The sequence below is a fragment of the Sabethes cyaneus genome, chromosome 2, assembly GCF_943734655.1.
Source record: "Sabethes cyaneus chromosome 2, idSabCyanKW18_F2, whole genome shotgun sequence".
Lineage (NCBI taxonomy): Eukaryota > Metazoa > Arthropoda > Insecta > Diptera > Culicidae > Sabethes > Sabethes cyaneus.
The window spans coordinates 183,607,585-183,626,165 of NC_071354.1; the positions used below are offsets into that span (position 1 = coordinate 183,607,585).

The 18,581-nt window shown below is 38.7% G+C and overlaps 2 protein-coding genes and 1 long non-coding RNA gene across 4 annotated transcripts; 1 reads left to right on the forward strand and 2 right to left on the reverse strand.

Moving 5' to 3' along the window:
- Nucleotides 1–6,654: 6,654 nt before the first annotated feature.
- LOC128737145 (zinc finger CCCH domain-containing protein 3) lies at nt 6,655–8,938 on the forward strand. The gene is made up of 4 exons (XM_053831711.1): nt 6,655–7,757; nt 7,821–7,976; nt 8,035–8,230; nt 8,298–8,938. The coding sequence occupies exons 1-4, from the start codon at nt 6,715–6,717 to the stop codon at nt 8,751–8,753; spliced, it is 1,851 nt and encodes a 616-aa protein (XP_053687686.1). The 5' UTR covers nt 6,655–6,714; the 3' UTR covers nt 8,754–8,938.
- A 194-nt stretch (nt 8,939–9,132) lies between these two features.
- LOC128737151 (LETM1 domain-containing protein 1) lies at nt 9,133–10,560 on the reverse strand. Its single transcript, XM_053831720.1, has 3 exons — nt 10,326–10,560; nt 9,897–10,271; nt 9,133–9,826 (listed from the first exon to the last, which is right to left on the reverse strand). Exons 1-3 carry the CDS (start codon nt 10,433–10,435, stop codon nt 9,208–9,210), a joined length of 1,104 nt encoding a protein of 367 aa, XP_053687695.1. The 5' UTR covers nt 10,436–10,560; the 3' UTR covers nt 9,133–9,207.
- A 1,570-nt stretch (nt 10,561–12,130) lies between these two features.
- LOC128738413 (uncharacterized) lies at nt 12,131–18,206 on the reverse strand. Of its 2 annotated transcripts, none has more exons than XR_008412104.1 (3): nt 17,982–18,206; nt 17,759–17,927; nt 12,131–12,239 (listed from the first exon to the last, which is right to left on the reverse strand). It is a non-coding gene; the product is annotated as an uncharacterized LOC128738413 (long non-coding RNA). The 2 variants fall into 2 exon arrangements; XR_008412105.1 differs by lacking the exon at nt 12,131–12,239 and adding an exon at nt 17,350–17,464.
- Between the last annotated feature and the right edge of the window lie 375 nt (nt 18,207–18,581).

Consider the following 18,581-nt stretch of genomic DNA (forward strand, 5'->3'; position numbering starts at 1 on the left):
AAAACGTGATGCGTTATCACTGTAAAGAACTCTTCACATGCATTCATACGTACGCTAAATTTTGGGAAAAACATTAAAATTTTTACTAGCGAACTAAAAGTTTGATGAATATGTGTTCAATTAGCCAAAGTTTTGCAAAATTTGCATGAATTTGTTTGTAAGGTATCTACGTATTGCAGAGATAGAGAGTTTGCATTCGGCAACGCTGCATTTTTGTTTATAGCAACCACCTGAGAAACCTCGTGTAGTTTGACAGATAACTGCTTTTTAGTTGCACGATCGTGCAACTAGCGGACGTGCAATTAAAAGACGGTGCGACTAGAGGGCGTGCAATTAGCGCACGAGTGCTGTAGTCGCTAATTCTTCCTCACTTTGAAAATTGCTGCATCACGCCACTTGCATAAATATTTCGTCAACTTCTTTTCCATATAAGACATCAGTTTTGAATAAATTCTTTCAGTATATCGATACAATCGGACGAAAGATAGAGTTGGTTTCTCACTTTTTTATAACTGTTCACTTTCGGGACATCAAATTGGATTAGATTTATCGCGGTCGGGCGGTCCTAAGAAATCTTGCTGGGATGAGAAGATTTATCACTTTTTCTAGCGCACTTCCCTAACACAGACATCAAATTGGTCTAGGTTTATAGCGGTCCTAATAAATTTCGTTAGGACAAGAGGACTTTATCACCTTTTCTGGCGTATTTCCCTTAAGGACAGCATTGGTATAAGTCTGAACGTCGTTACGAATCCTCGAACTGCTGGGACGAGCGGGTTTTGTTAAAAAAAATTATAAAAGTAAAGGAAAAATGTAATGTGAACCATTAAATGCAAGTGTAAAAACTGAATGAGTGTAATTTTAAGTACGGCTGTAAATAACCGTTCTGATTGTGGTATGGAAACATCATTATCGCTAAGGCAAATCCGCACTACTTATTCCGACCAATCACAGAGCGTGGATTTTTAGTTAGACAATGCCTAACATTTTTCAATTATTTAAAAGTTTGTTAGGGCAACATATAATCTACTGCATTCGTCTAGGCGATCGTTGATAACTTGCCTGCTGAAACCAAAAATTTGTCTCGGAACTATCAACCGTTTCGCCCTCAGTTTCTAAGTCACAGTCACTAAGTCTAAGTCGTCGAATATTTTACGAGATGATTGTTGAGTATAATTCCAAACACGGTAGTGTTTGTCATAGTCTCGAAAATATGGATATCTTAAGGCGCTTTCACTGCACGCTATTGGTACTTTGTTTTCAACGCTGGTTCTAATTCCGTGATTCATAACATGTAATTTATATTCTGCGCTTCCAGATATAGCTTCCTGACAGCCAAGTATAGTACAGCGAACTACAGAGAAATTTAAAAATAATGTCAATAATGAACTTGAGACTAAAAAAATATCAGTAGAAAAGACGTTTTCCCAGAGTTATCTTGGATGCGCTGGAATGCCTATCGATGTTTTGTCAACGTTTGTCAACAGGATATGGCAAAAGTTGGTATGAAAAAACTTACCCACTAAAGTCTCGACTGTCTCCGGATCTACAATTTGTTTAATTTTTTCCATATTTACGCAAAAAACAGCAAGCAACTACTTTTAAAAATCACGCTACAAACCGTAGCGTCGAAAACAAGCGTCATATTCTACTACAAATTTTCGCAAAAAAATCAGAGGGGTTGTGTACAAGACACGACCGCATATATAGGTGACGCAGGACTACGTAAGTCTCTTTATAATTATAGTAGCATGTATTCATGCTTGTAATCATTCGATTCTTCATGTATACATGCTATATGCAACATATATGCATGCTACATGCGTTCTATGTAACATTTATCAAAGTAGTAACATTGCATACGTTCAATTCTCAAAAGATTGAGCATTTGAAAACAATTTAACAAAATGATGAACACAAACTATTGCTTTCCTGCTACCTTATTGAAATTAAAGATTGTTTTTATTACCCATAGTTCCCACGTTGAAGGGATTTTACCAATTCAATCCTATTTTATCAACAGCACATCTTTTCACTGCACTTCTAATGAAACGGCAAGCATGCGTATTCACAGAGTCGTATTATAACCGAACACTACAGCTGTAGCACATTTTTCTAACACGGATATCAAATTCGCCGAGGTTTAATCGTCTCGCAGTAAAGAATTTGCGTTCTGTTGGGACAACGAGCTTATGTCATTTTTTCAGGCACACTTCCCTTACACAGACATCAAATTGGACTAGGTTTAATCGTGTTCGTAAGAAATCTGTTGGCACGAGGGGGCTTTGTCACTCTTTCTGGCGTACTTCCCAAGCAGGGACATCAAAATGGTCTAGGTTTAACCGCGGTGTTAATAAATCTTGTTGAAATGAGGAAGATTTGTCACTTGTTTTGGCTTACTTCCCAAGCACAGATATCAAATTGGTATAGGTTTAGATCATCACAAAGAATCTTCCAACCAATCACGAAGCGAGAATTCTGGTAAAGCATAGGTTCATTATTTTCAATTTTTCAATAGTTCAACATCAAGAATCCATACTTTTCTTCATTTGGGTCAATTCTTAGAAGATTTTCCGATCGATTGGTGTAAGAATATTGAAAATCGATCGGAAAACCGCTGAGCTATTGGCGCTCAAAACCTTTCATTTTTCGTGACGCTCGCATTTTTCGATTTTTTGGAATGACACCCTATCTCAAAACTTGCCGTAAGACGTAGTCCTACGTCAAAAAAGGCTTATACCGGAACAACCATCTACGCAATTTTGAGTAGCTCTTGCACAGTGACAATATTCAATTCTACTCATACACAGCCCCATACAACGGTTAAAAATGAGTAGTTTCAACTCAGTCACTGAGTAGCCATGACGTAACTTTATTTTACAACGCGCCACTTCTGACACACATCCCTGCATCCCTCTCCGTCTTTTCGTAGACTACCATTTAGAATAACAGAAATAACCCGATGAAAGTCAATAGCCACTACCCAGCTAGCACCAACTCGTATATCAATGTACAAAAACTATCGCAAATATCTCCTAACAATTTCGAAATCGTAACTAAAGCTGGATAAAGTGGGACCAAGTTGATATTCTATCGTATATAAGGATAATAACTGACATGCATATGATTTTCAGCACAAAATCGTATAGTAGTTCGGAGCGACTCGCTCCTAATCGGATATTATCGTATATAAATACTTATACCGTGGCCCCCGTTCGTTTGACCGTTTTTAATCTGAACACTTTTTAATTTGAACCCCGTTGGTTTGCACGACGTGCAAATTAAAAATGGTTCTAATGTCATTCTCAATATGACATCATTTGCTTATGCAGACAATGCACATAAACACGTTTGTTTGTACTGATCTAGCGTGTTTAATCTGTTTCACATTGCGTTTTCCCAATGATTAGTGTAGAAATCCAATCGGAGAATGAAATACTCGCTGCTTTCAACTGCCAACTGAATCAAACCACCAAAACAATAACAAAGAACAGGGCAGCCAGTTCACACAAGTTCCAGCATATTTAGGGTTACCAGTTGTTCAAATTAAAAAGCAACCCCGTTAGTTTGCATGAGGAATCATTCAAACGAACGGGGGTCCACTGTATAGTCGTAATGCTTAAAATTATTCGTAATCACGTATATCGCCTCCAAAATAGTACAGATGTACCAGTTTTGCGCATCAAATACAATTTATTACCATGTATATCTGTACGTAATGCTGATTTTTATCTTTTTGACGTAAGACTACGTCTTACGGCAAGGTTTGGCTGGGCAGGGTGTTATTCCAAAAAATCTTTCTCGAAGTGGTCAGGTTTTGAACGCTAATAGCTTAGCGGTTTCTTGATCGATTTTCAATATTTTTTCACCAATCGATCGGAACATCTTCTAAGAATTGGCTCAAATGAGGAACGCTATTATTTCGTATGTGTACACCATTGAAAAACTGAAAATAATGAAGCATTGTCCAACTAGAAATCCTCGCATCCTGATTGGTCGAAGAAAAGACGTCACCATGGTTTGCACGTGTTTTTTTGCAAAAAAGTGACAGAAACTCCGCGTCCCAATAGGTGGAGATTTTTTACGGCGACTAAACCTATACTAATTTGATATCTGTGCTTGGAAAGTACCTCAGAGCGCAAAACCACCCCTCTTCTTCAACCGATGTTACCGTTTCAATGTTTAAACCTAGTCCAATATGATGTCCTTAAGGTAAACAATTTTCCTAAAGTATAAAACGACCCCTTTTCTTCAACCGCCATTTCAAGATTGAAATGAAGGTGAAACGTCATCGAAAAGTGAGCGGTCATCCTTTTCTTTTGCCAGATTATATCCATATAGGTACTGCAAGAATTTGTTCGAAACAGTTGTCTTGCATTTTGTGCATGTGATGTGACACAGAATTCTCAAAGCGAGGAGAATCAGCGACTCTCTTATCCGAGAATAGTTTTGAACGGTTCATTTGCTGCTTTGCATCAGTTAGTTGCTGGCAATTCTTTACATATTTCTAGATATTTTCTATTACTTGACGTTATTTTATATGGAAGAAAACCAAATTTGAGTTAGATTATATTTTTCACAACGCGACCGTTTTGCACTTCCTTGTTCGCTGGTTGGCAGTTTTAGATTTAATTTTCGTGTCTCGTTTAGGTATTTCATCTGGCAAAATCACTTTTCCAGGGAGCACTTTCAATTTTTTCTTTAGTTTAGAGCAAACTGAACAACCAATGACGTCGTTCCGATGACTGTTTAGAAATTCCTTGAATGATTCCTCAACCAAATCGCTCTCAACCTTCTTCATGGTACGATACCACCAGAGATGCCATATTTTCTAAAAAAATGTCTGCAACTGCTCGAAAACCGGAAAAATCGAGCAGTTTTCCGGCTACTCGAATTTTCTGGTTTGAAAATAATTTGCGAAAATCTGCACGCTTTTTTAGGAAGTCTGTGAAAGTTTAAAGAGCTTCGAACAAAAATCTGCAACAAAACAATAAAAGTCATAAAAACTGCAAATATCTGCAAATTTATAATGATCTGCAAGACCGTTCCAAAAATCTGCAATTTGCAGACAAATCTGCAAATCTGGTATCCCTGGATACCACACTTTCTGAAGCCTGAAACTAGGATACGGTTAGTATGTGGTGCTAATGCTTTCAACAGCTCATTTATTAGACTGCCGAGTCGGATTTTTGGTACCGTTGATTCACAGACAAACAGACGGGACACTCGCGTTAATTCCATCGTCCAATCAAAAACTACTCATTTTTCAAAAAAGCATGTTTTGCAACATGGCCACACCGCGGCGCGCGAGTGTTGCATCGAGTTTTCAGTATAAAACCATTACAAATGTAAAAACCCTACAGCATGAAACCCTGCAAATGCAAGCTACTCCGCAACATGCATAACAGAGGGTGCTAGTGTGCAGGCCAAATGTGTAGGACGATGGTTTTTAAAGGATTTTCTTCTATGTGTCATGTCAGTTCGTCAGTGGTTGATTCTTTGACGCCTCACTAGAAGCGCGCCATCGCCGCATAATTTTTCGCAATTGCCGCTTCAATGGAGCAAAAACTATTGCGATGCAAAAACTATGGAGTGACTATTGTTAGCTTTACGATAATTCCGCATCATTTTTTTCAACCTAGAAGAAGTAAACAAATATAACTGTACAATATGGCTGCTAACGAAATATTTAGTCTATGGAAATATTGAGCGCTTTGGGATTTTCTCAAACAATCAATTGATTTCGATTTGCAATAAATCATTGTAGGTAGCTTTTGCTTATGCTTACCGCTAGATGGACACTGAAGCCCCACGTGGCATATTTATAGAGTAAAGTTTAAGGCTGATACAGATTACACGTCATAATTTCTTGCCGTTCCGGTGTTGTTGACGGTTGATAACGGGTAATCTGAACCGGTCTTTTCAGGTGGACCAATCAGATTGCAAGGCAGTTTGACAGTCGGTCATAGACGTTCGTCGAGTGTATTTTAGCTTTTTCAATGATCCATTTACACAGCAATTTTCAGAATATAATAAAAGAATAGTTTTTGAATCTAAATTGAGATATTACCGTTATCTGGAATAGCGTGAACAATGTTTACACAGAAGAAGTTCCAGTAGCTGATAATTACTTCAGTCAGGCTTTCAGAGTTCATTTTGTTTTGAAAAACAGCGGCAGCAGATTTTTAAAACTTATTTTACGCCTAGAGGTAGATTAAATGTTGTTTCATAAAATGACATGGATGTGATATGACATCTATCAGGCTTTATGTTGAAATTCATTAAGAATTTAAAGTGTCCAAAGTAGCCCCACATTTCAAAAGAATTCCCGCATGACGTACCGGTACCCACTCTCGCTGCTGCGTTACGTAATATTTAAACGGGACCTAATGTTTTCTTCTTCCACATCTCTATCTACCCCGTTTTGTAGGCAGAGGGCGCAGCGGCAGCAAAGAATCTTCGACCAAAAGCTCGTTCGATTATCATGGCATTACCTAAATATTAGAACGGCTTTACCTGTGACGACATTAAACAAAGGAAAATAAATAATAAAGAAAATTGAAGGCCATTGTCAAAATTTGGTTTCACAGAATAAGCAGTGATTGTACATTTTGAATACCATTTTGAGTATTTTTTTTTGTAAAATTTACGTAATTTATCTGTTGATATTGTGTTCAGTTTTGTGACATCGAGTGTTCAATAAGTTGCTACAAAATGGACAATACGGATATACAACCATCGAAGATTTTCATCAATCCCGATTTCAAGAAGGCTCATATCAATCGGAACTTTCTAGCTAAAGCGATCCAGCCACCTTTGCAGCCCGTTCCCACAGTTTTAAACAATTCTTTTTTAGTTCACCATGCTCCGAATATTCACTTTAATCCGGTCTTTATTGAAAATTTTCAAAAACAGCAGCAATTAGCGAACGATCTAATCTTCCGTGAAACGACCTTGACTGCTACATCGTCATCTCTTAATCCTATCATTCAAAAAACCAGGCGAAAACTGGTGCGAGCTTCTTCCAATGTGATTGTACAACCTCGGGAACCGATTTTAGCACCACTGGTAAAGATTGGTAAAAACAAACTTGTCCGCTCTACCCCCGCAGCAGTACCGAACATAGTTCCCCTGAAAACTCCGGAAACCAATGTCAGAAAACGTTTTAAGCTGGTTAATAAACATAGTAGCGGTTCCAGTTCAGCAAGCGCTGGCATCAAGCCAAAAAATCTAGTTCGTTCACACTCACTGTTCAGCAGCCCTTCCTTTGAACCACAAAATGTTATCGTTACGGACCGAAGATTGCTCAAATTGGAAGTTGCTCTATACTCACAGAAAACTGTCGAATTTTGCTACAATTTTCCTTACATTCACAGGAGACGTGTTAAATCACCAGCAAATGCATCCGCTGGAAGACCTGCGTCGTACACCTCGCCAAATAAAAAACTGGCTATGGTCAACATCAACGGATTGCTGTACCGTTCGTCAACCAACAAACTGCAAGTATCGAACAATGCCACACCGCAAAACATTACCACCACCGCCACCAACAAAGAACGGTGCCTTAAAATTCGTGGAACCACATTTTTGCTGGATCCAAGCGGGAACAAGTTGAGAAAAGTGCCATCCATATCCGATCAGGGCCCGTCGTCTGAAACGAAACTTGGCCGAATCGACATCGGGCGGCTTACCTATATGCCAAAGACCGACGGAACGTTCGTCAAAACGGACGTTCACCGTACCAGGAGTCATTTAAGGTGCGGTTTAATAGTGTCGCTTTTGTAAAAATGAATTTGCTCAGATTTGATTTAATTTTGCAGCGTGGCGAAGCAAAGGAGTATTCAAGTTTTGACGAATAAATTGCGTAAATGCAATGTGCCTTGCGAGATCTACCAACGACTGGGGAAATGTACGGCTTTCGCTAACAGACGATGTCCTAAAGTACATGATCCTAAACTTGTGACGATTTGCTCGAAGTAAGTAAATATAGCGTTTTGAAATACATACTGCAATCAATTGAGAATTATTTTGCAGGTTTCTTAGGGGTGAATGTTCTAGTCCGGATTGTCTGCTTTCACATAATGTTTCGCTGGAAAAGATGCCCGTCTGTCACTTTTTCCTGGAAGGCCGTTGCGACCGGAACGAGTGTCCCTATTTGCACAAAAAAGTCAGCGGCAAAGAACGGGTTTGCGAAGACTTTCTTAAAGGATTTTGCCCGTTAGCAGAGAAGGTATGACAAGTGTTCCCGGTGAAACCTAAACTCAGATATATCTTTATTTTTACATTTACAATTTAAGTGCCAACGACGCCATGTGTTCGCTTGTCCGCAATACGACTTCTTGGGAGTGTGCAACAAAGCCAAGTGTCCCTATCAACATGGACGAAAAAGTAAGCAAGCGCCTGCCATGCGGTCTCAAGACGCGGCTACCAACCGTTCGCCGATTGAATCGTCTGTGATTCGCCAGGAAACTAGAATTCGACGGTACTATTTGGACAATCCTGACGGATCCAGAGCAGCAGACGGTGAACGGTTGAGTGCTGCTGGGCAGGCTCAACGAAAACGTGTTTTAGGTGAGGTGGAAAAAATGAAGCAAGGCCATCGGGGTGAGGGATTTCCTGCGGGGCATTTAGTGAGTAAAAATGAAGAAGAGATTGAAATCAACAGTGATAGTGAAAGTGAAGATGATGCCGCAACCAGTACGATCGCAAGAAGGGTCAAGTTAGGACCTCTGCCATCGTATATACCGCTGTGAAATAAACATAGTTTTTATCTGCCATATCGCCAGTTTAATATATGCTGGTTTGTGTGATTGTTGTTAATGCTCGGCTTCAATTCTTCCGGTATAATATTAAGTTAAATTTAGGCAAAATTTTACATAGCTCTTAAATATTCATCAAGTAAAAAGATTTTAAATTTATTTAAATTTGACTAATAAAAGTGACGAATTGAAGCAGCAGTTTCTGTACTCAGTAGCTATGCTGTGGTATATGATTATTAAAAATATCTATGAAAAATGTTCTCTAATCCGAACCCAAATATTTATCGGTTCCCGAACTTCTGGCTTGAGAAAGTTTTATGAATCATTTGGTTGAACATCGTATAAAATAACTGTTTAGTCCAAAATTCCCAAAACTGTCTTTATTTGGAACAAAATATAACGGAAAAAGGCATCGCGGGCGCCCATAAACCATCACGCATCCATCTATTCAATGCGTCAAAATCCAATTGTTCGGGTGATTGTATGAGAGCAGTACCGGCAGATGCAGAAATAGGCTAATGTTGTCTTGATCGACGATTAAGGACACTTTGACCCACTCGTTCAGCCAGTCGACCATGTTTTCCGTGCTCAAATTGGTAGCGTTTAGCCCTCGCAGAAAGCAGGCCTGCTTTAGGGACTCAACCGACATGTTGTGGACGCCGCCTTCCCGTTTTATCGCCAGGTCTATGTGATGCACAATGTAGGCACGTTCCGATAGGCGGAATCTTCTCATCAAGCCCGAATGCAGATCGTGCAACCGACAGAGATACTTCAGGTGCACTGACGATAAACGACTCAGATGAAGGGGAGCTCTCGTGAATAAATCTTTCACATCCAGAATTTCATCCGACGTGGGATGCAAACCGCTGCCAAGTAAACCTAATATATAACTAAACTTTTCGTATTGAGGATCCTGGGTCTTCTTCAAGATATCCAATTTAGCCTGCAAGCAACGAAACACCTTCCTATTGTACTGTAATCTTTGCCTTAGATCCTGCTGGGCAAAGTCTCCCTTTTGCTGGATGGACCAGAAATGAGCAGTCAGAAAAGTGCGAGGATACATGTATCTATAACGAAAAAACAAAACAATTACACATTTCGTTTGACCACCATCAAAGCCATTCAAAACAAACTTACGCCAAAGGAAACACCACATAATTCGCAAAGGGCAGCGCCGAAATCAGCAGAACGGGAGCCACCTTCTTCATGTCCCTTGGCATCTGATAGTACAGCTCAATTTCCTTGCGGGTAAGACAACGAAGATCGTTGTCGTTTTGATAAACGATTTTTGTGATTTTGACTAGCTTTTTCATGTCGTTGAAAAACTCTTTAACTCCAACCAAAAACACCCGGTACACGTGCATTGCCGATGGGAACTTCTTCTCCAGGACTTTGTCATAGTTTTTAACGTAGTCGAAAAATCGCGAGAAGACGTAACCTTGCACGTTCCGTTTAACATTTTCTCGACTGTACTTTGCGGCCAGCTTTTCCTTGCCATCTTGTTGCTTGTCACTAGAATCAATCAACTGTAGAGTTTATATTTTACATTAGTTTCAACCGACTTACCCATCATCCTTAGGCAGCTGCTGGTGGCACAGCCGAGCGCAGATCAAAGGAGTTTGTCGTTGTATAAAATGTTGCTGCCGACAGATGTTTTTCAGCAGAGATAACGACATTTTGGAATACGGTGACTAGTAACAGAACTTGTTTTTTGTAACAATTACATCATTTTCACAATGTTTTGGTTGATTTCACGATAAAACTACGACCACTCGGATGCGAAGCGGCCTGAAAATGTTTTGATTCGCGTTGACGAACGTAAGCTGCTGCCACCTCCAAAAGTTTACTGTAGGGGTGAAGCGGAATAGGGATTCCTTAAAGAGCGCAAGAGATCGAAACATTTTGGCAGATTTTCACCCACACGTACATAAGGGCATTTCTATGAGTGTGCAAGAGATCGTTTAATGCCGTCAACGCGAATTATTTAGATCATCTGATCAGATCTGACACTTTTATGAAGTGACATTTAGTTGACCCACACGGAAAACTGAAAGTACCCAGTATTAAGTTCCTTCTACCCAATCCGTAACATGCGTGCAGGAAGCCAATTTTGAGTATTTTTAATAAACTTAATATTAGGTAAAAGGTATTAAACACAATTTTCGGTTAAAATTACTTAATGTTGAGTTTGTTCATCTGAACTATCTATTGAGTAAAATTTACTACATGTTAGGTTAAAAATACTTACCATTGAGTTAATGCTTATAAACCTAATTTATTAGGTTAAATTTACTTACTGTCCGGTTAAAATTACCCAAAATAATGTAATGCTTTTGAACCCGCCATTGCGTAAAATCTACTTAATGCTCGATTAAAAGTACCCAACATTAAGTTTATGCTTAAAACTATATAATGAGTAAAAAATTACTCAAAAATACGTAAAATGGGCCCGATTTCGTCTATTTAAGGTCTTATTGATTTCTGCGATTTTAAAAGCAGTTTTTATACTTAAAACAAAAGATAAGTTCACGAAAATTTATCATTGTGTTCTTTACGTCTGTCAGAGCACAATGATAAATTTTCATGAAGGGGTCAGTCTCGGCGGAGTGGTCAGCATTCACGCCTCTCACGCCGAAGACCCGGGTTCAAATCCCAACCCCGCAGAAGTCACGAATGACATAAGCTGTTAAAGTGACTATAATCTAACAAAAAAAATTTTTTTCGTGGATGTCTTTTGTTTTAAGCATAATAACTGCATTAAAAATCTCAGAAATCAATTACTCGTGTTTAAACTTTAAGCCGTATTTAAACGTTTTTTTGTTCATTTTCTTCTATTAGATAAAATAGGATGAATTCTGGTTATTCGCTATTACATTATTTTTAATTATACTGATACGCAAGAACTCATGTTTGAGTAGATGGAATAAACCAATGTTGAAGAACTGATGATAAAGATAACAAAAAGGTCGAACTTATCCGAAAAGCAACAATCGTAAGATAGTTAAATTTATTTTGTAAATGTGACTATATATAGTTTTGAGTAACGAGTGATCTTTTGAACGATAAATTTCGACAGTGAAATTTGATGCTGATCAACGCTGTACAAGCGAATCGTTTATGTTCGAGTTAATCCAAGGTAATCTTATCTAAGATGCTATTAAACATTGTTCACCATCACCTGCACTACATTGGAGTGGTTGTAAACCCGAAACAGATGCAACCGGCTGTGACAAGCTTGATTGCATCGGAATAGTTCTGTTCTGAATACCCAAGGAATATTTCTGTTGTATAATAGCCTATCAAGCACTTGTTCCATGTGTATTAGCTGTAAAATAAATGTATAAACTATTCTTAAACAAAAATGTTTGTTGGGTATCTATCATGTTATCGATCGTCCAGCTGATCTAGCAAACAGGGAGTGACCTAGTGACGATCGGAAGCGTTGTACACAAGCAAGTGATGCTGGAAGGCATCGGACTTCTGGAAGTGAAAAGAAAAATCAGTAGATTAGTCGTCATGTATTTTTTTCCTTTTAGATTCTACTGATAAAACCTAAATTAATCCACCCAGCGGTGTTACCTGGCCTTTGCATTACAATAATTGTTTTATAATTTCCCAGTATACAGGAATACCTCGATATAAGACAATTTATAATTTCAAAAAGTTTTCTTATATCGAAATTATCTTATATCGAAATATGATTTTTTCAAAAAAAATGCATTAGCGGTCTCCAATTTTCCTCTGTCTTGTGTGTTTACGTTTTTTGAACTATTTATTATTGCTGGAGCTATTAGTTTTTTACAACTTTTAGGGTTATTTTGAAATAATGAACATCATGGCGCCGATTTTGGAATGGAAAATTAGCTCTGGTTGCGTTACCAGCTATGTTAAAGAGTTTTGTCTTATATCAATGTGACAATTATCTTATATCGAATTGTCTTATTGCACCTGGCAGCAATTTTACGAGTCCTACGCAAATTCGTTTTTTAATAATAACTATCTTGTACTTACTATTATGCTTTGCAGTTGTACCTGGATTAATCCAGATTATTTACTCTAATGCCAATGCATATGACAAAACAAAACAGCAACATTGCAGTTGTCACTCTTTCTCTTTTTCACTCACAGCATTCGCATTGTCGCACTTTTTGTGCCAGTCGCACTTTTAGACTGCGGTGTCCAGTAAGGTGCAAAATGCGGGATAAATACATTGAAAATATGCTTGTCTAGCAAGGAGGGGTGCAGTGAGGAGGCAATAACGAAACATTGATGGTTCAAATTGCTAAATTGCAAACATGTGTGGTAAACGCAGAAAATAACCACGCTAATAATTTTCGAGTAGGACTCTAAACAGGTGGAAACTCCGCAATATATCGAAGTTGTTTTATGACGAGGTTGTCTTATATCGAGGTATCCCTATATGAATATCTAGAATTCACTTAACTGATTTTTCAAACAGTTACCAAAATCTTTTTAATGCGTGGTAGTTAAATATGGATTATTGTTCCTAATGCTCATGTATATAACAGAACGAAACAGCAACATTGTCGTTGTTGCCCTTTTTCTTTCTTACCACAGTGATTTCAGTATATCGCAGTTTGATCGCGGTTCTGAGCAGTCGCACTTTCAAACTTGTTAAACTGAACAGATAAGCATTACAAGTTTGACGTGATTAGCACTTTATCGGCACAATAAGGCACACTGAAAAAAATTGCATGAATGAGAGTGTTCTAAGCGAATTACTTTTGTGTCCCAAGTAATAACGGAAGCTAAATTGCAAGAGATGGTGGTTGGTAAATGGTTGAGTAATGCGTAAAACAGACCCCATAGTGGTGCTTAGCCTCTTATCCAGCAACTCCTACCCCTACCTCCTCGTGGTACCAATCGGAAAATGGGCAACCTTAGCGGAGATCGGGTAACCAACCCCGATGGAAACTAAGGTCGTATACCAACAGGTAAGGAGACACAGTGTGTCTCGACAGTACAAGATGATAGCCCCATCCCGAGACTCGGTAGCGTAGGCCTTGGTACGGCTACCTATCTAAACCCTAAAGGTAAAAAGAATCAAAGAAATCTTACTCGGAACATTCAGCATGGGCCTTGGCATGGACTAAGGCGATGAAATAAAGACATAGAATGGAAACTTGGTACCTGGAACTGCAGATCGCTAAATTTCGCTGGTGGCGATAGGGTGCTGCTCGATCAGTTAGAGCCCCGAAACTTTGGCATCGTGGCACTGTAGGAGATCTGTCGCACAGGCGAGATAGTGTGGAGGATCCGTGGCGATAAAGCCCAATTTTTCCAGAGCGGTGGAGCGACCAACGAGCTAAGAAAGGGCTTCCTAGTGTTGGGCAAAATGCAGGTTCGCGCCTACGATCTCGCTACGCCAGAATCATTCAATTAACCCGCTATTTCGCCTTTTTGGCATTATCAGAGTTCTATAGAAGTATATAAAGAATAATAAACTTTAAATCATGGTTCTGCATGCTTATACAATGTTGTCAGAGGACTAATGTTTAGTGCTTACTGGTTACTTGGGATATTCTTCTTATGCAAGTGTTTTCTGTTACACTCAAGTAAATAATTCAGTTTTATTAGATTTATTTGACGCTGATTCATCAAACTTGGCTCGTTCTCTAGAGAAATACGTGCCGTGGATCCCCGTTTGTTTCACCACTCTTATTCTGAACACTTTAATTTGAATCCCGTTAGTTTACACGACGTGCAAATTGAAAATGGTTCAAATGTCATAATGAACATGACATCATTTGCTTATGAAAACAATGCACATAAACCTGATTTGTTTTACTGATCTAGCATCTGAAATTAAATAAAAAGAAAACTATTCCAATTAAATTCTACTACAATATGGTTCCCCAATATCTAACATTCAACCGTTCTACTACAGTATGGCTCCGGGCTGACCCCCGGAGTTTTTGGTGGTCTTATTATTGACTAATGTTTTATAAGAGTCTAAAATTTCTCGAGTTCAATCAGTTTTTGGGTTACGCAAAAATTTCTGTTTTATTTGCATGAGAGTCCTTATCCCCCTACACGCCATCGGCAGGCAACTATGTTTTCGACGCCAACATCTCGTGTGTGCGAAAATGAGATAGCATGTCAGCACTGCGTTTCGCTCAACTGCCAGCAGTCTGATTTGGGCCCGCTGTCAAATTTTGAGCCCAGGACATGCTGTCGCTGAAGTTCACTGCAGCTCGATATAGAGATGTCGACGGGGTGTCCCCCTACCATAGGGGTGAGGGGTCTTAAACCATCATAAAAAAATTCCTGCCTCTAAAACTCGCCACATGCCATATTTGGTTCCATTTGCTTGATTAGTTCTCTAGTTATGAGGATATTTGTATTTCATTTGTATAAGAGCCCCCACCCCACTATTGAAGGGGAAGGTGCTAAATTTGGTTCCCACATGCTAAATTTGGTTCCATTCGCTTGATTAGTTCTGGAGTTATGAGGAAATTTATATTTCATTTGTATGGGAGCCCCCCCTCCTAAAAAGCTAAGGGGTCCTAATTCAGCATAGAGCAAATTCTTTCCTCCAAAAACACCCACATGCCAAATATGGTTCCATTTGATTGATTAGTTCTCGAACTAAGAGGAACTTTGTGTTTCATTTATATAGGAGCGCCCCCTCCTAAAGTGGGGAGGGGTCCTAATTCACCATAGAAAAAAATCGTGCCTCCAAAAACGTTCACATGCCAAATTTGGCCCCTCTTACTGGGGGGAGGGGTCTCTAACCATCATAAGAAACTTCCCTGGCCCAAAAACCTCTACCTGCAAATTTTCACCCCGATTGGATCAGCAGTTTTCGATTCTATAAGGAACATCCCGACAGACAGACAGAAATCCATTTTTATAGGTATAGTTTTGCAAAGGCCTTATTCTGGTCAATTTTTACGTGTTCATAGTATTCTAGAAAGCTATTTATCTTACTATAATCCACGTTTTAGTGGAACATTGTTATATACGTTATTTTCTAAATTTTCTGTTGTTGAGCTTTTTCGGTGAAAAATAGTACTTCTTTGAGCTCAAAGTTTTCTCAAGGTGGCCATTAAGACATAGAGATTTCTTTTACCTTGTGTGCATAATAAAGGTTGAAATTGACAGGTAGCGTAGCTTGCCATGTTTCAATAATCTTACTTTAACTCGCTTGTGGCCTTTAAAAGAGCCATAGGTTACAAATAACATGAAAGCCAAAGCACGTTCATCGCAAATATGACGTTATTCGTATGTCTTCTTTTGACATGAATGGCAACAGGCACGTAAGCGACGTCGATTCACTGTCTCTTGCCGCGAGAAGGTTTTACTAGTTTACTTTCACATCTTACCGCTTGTTACATAGCAGAAAATATGGTATATACGCAAAAATTTCTCTTTTATTTGTATAATAGTCCTTATCCTCTTACCATAAGGGTGAGGGGTCTTAAACCATTATAAAATAAATTCATGCCTCCAAAAACCCCCACATGCCAAATTTGGTTCCATTTGCTTGATGAGCACTAGAGTTTGGAAATTTGTATTTCTTTTGTATGGGAGCCCCTTCTCTTAGAAGTGGAAGGGGTCTCAGTACACCATAGAAAACAATTCTGTCTTCTAAACCCCCATCATGGCAAATTTGGTTCCATTTGCATGATTAGTTCACAGAGAACAGACTACCAGGTAATTGACAAAAAGTGTGTAAAAGGTTTTTATGTGATCTACGAGAAATCCTTCAATAGAGCACCCCTCGAGCAGTAAGTGGCAAACTAAATCTTGATGTCGCTGCCGTCGCTGCTATGTAACTCCAACACAAAGAAATATTGATAAAGGTACATGGATATTTTTTGATGCGTTTAGCAAACTATTTCTGGAGGGCGCTACCGACAGATTTTACATACAAAAAATCGATTACTTCCTTCGAGCCTGTTAATCTGTTCTCTGTGATTAGTTCTCGAGTTTTGAGAAAATTTGTGTTTCATTTGTATAGGAGCCCTCCCTCTTACGCCCTCCTTAAAATTGCTCTCTTATCCCCTCCATAAAATTGCTGGTCATGTTATCTATCCAACGACATACAAATTGTTCAATTTCGTTCAGTAGTTGAGTAGTTATGGGACGATTGAATTATGACGTCCACCAAATTTCTGCTCCTCTCCCTCCTCTGTTCGATTGCGTCGCAAAACTCAACCAAGTGCTTGCTTGAAAGATTCTGTTCAGCAGATGAAACAAGTCGATTCTAGAGTGAAGCAAAGGTAGCAGAGAATCAGTTTTATTTATTTGTTTTGACGATGTCGGGCTCTGCAGCGATCTTCTGAAGTAAGATAAATTCGAAAATCGAAATAAATCGCTGAGTGATGAATGACTGAGAAACATATTTTTGCAGCCTTTTGATGAAAGTCCATTTGCCTCCCCCCCCTTTGTCACAACCTGTCCCAAAATTGACACTTCCCCCCACAGTGGACGTTATTATTGAATGATCCCTATTACCATTTGAAACCTTTTATTCAAACGTTACACTTCTATTTTCGTTTTAACAAAGTGCTACCCAGTCCCAGCATAGTAAACAAAGACGTAGTCCTACGTCAAAAAAGCTATCTTCTGGTTGAGTTGGCGTGAAACCCAGTGTAGTAAACTAGCACGTAGTCCTATGTCAAAAATATTGTGGGTGCGGATGCCATTAGATTCGAACCCGGCTGCGGCTGCATTCCAGCCTGGGAAGCGGTAAAATCATATAAAGAGACATGTTTTGTTTTAAAAGAATTTCCAACATAACTACTCTATGCCCAAGGAACATTTTTGTTGTATAGTAGCTTATCAAGGGCTTGTTTCATTGGTTTTAGTTACACAATTGTTAGACAAGCTACTCTTAAACAAAAATGTTTGTTGGGTGTACTTCGTGTTACTATTATAAACATTTATCCGAAAATGCTTTGTTTTTAAGAATTCACGCTTATTTCCATAAAAATAGCCTAATTAAACTACAGTATTTTGAAACTATAGCTTACCTCGGGATTCGATCCGCAGTAGTCCCACAGTTTGGCATACTATTGAGCTTCCTGATTAGCTATCACGGGTCGGTATGAAAATGTCTGGTAGTCTCGATGATCCATCTAAGTCATAAGAAGATTGATGCTGTTCTTCCATTTTCTGCTGTTTATACGTAACACTGCAGTCCTTCAAAAATAAAATTTCAAAATCGACTGCTTTAGACAGAAATTACTTACTTACCAATTTCGAACATTCGACATCGAACAGTCAATGGTTCATAAACGAAACCGCGAACGAAATGCCACCGCGGAAAAAACTAATCACGAAGTAAATAAAACGAGCAAAACCACCATCAACAAAGCTCGCTATAGGGTTCAATTATTTTCATCCAACGTTAGGTACAAACTACTCAACGTTAAGTTGGAGAATAGTACCCAACATTGCATATGCGCACATTACCGTTTTATTAAGTAAATATGACTCAATGTATATATTTAAAAACTACCCAACACTGAAGATGAATCAATAGTACCCAATTTTAGGTTACTTAAACATAGTTGTTGGGTACTTTTGGTTTTCCGTGCATGCAGCATAAAAGCCAATGAGGGGTGAACAAGGTGCACGGAAAACTGAAAGTACCCAGTATTAAGTTCCTTCTACCCAATCCGTAACATGCGTGCAGGAAGCCAATTTTGAGTATTTTTAATAAACTTAATATTAGGTAAAAGGTATTAAACACAATTTTCGGTTAAAATTACTTAATGTTGAGTTTGTTCATCTGAACTATCTATTGAGTAAAATTTACTACATGTTAGGTTAAAAATACTTACCATTGAGTTA

Coding starts and splice junctions, on each gene's coding strand:
- LOC128737145 (XM_053831711.1), top strand. CDS start 6,715: ATGGACAATACGGATATACAACCATCGAAGATTTTCATCAATCCCGAT. Junction 7,758..7,820: donor CGTACCAGGAGTCATTTAAG/GTGCGGTTTAAT, acceptor TTAATTTTGCAG/CGTGGCGAAGCAAAGGAGTA. Junction 8,231..8,297: donor TTTGCCCGTTAGCAGAGAAG/GTATGACAAGTG, acceptor TTACAATTTAAG/TGCCAACGACGCCATGTGTT.
- LOC128737151 (XM_053831720.1), bottom strand. CDS start 10,435: ATGTCGTTATCTCTGCTGAAAAACATCTGTCGGCAGCAACATTTTATA. Junction 10,272..10,325: donor CAGCTGCCTAAGGATGATGG/GTAAGTCGGTTG, acceptor GATTGATTCTAG/TGACAAGCAACAAGATGGCA. Junction 9,827..9,896: donor TATGTGGTGTTTCCTTTGGC/GTAAGTTTGTTT, acceptor TTTTCGTTATAG/ATACATGTATCCTCGCACTT.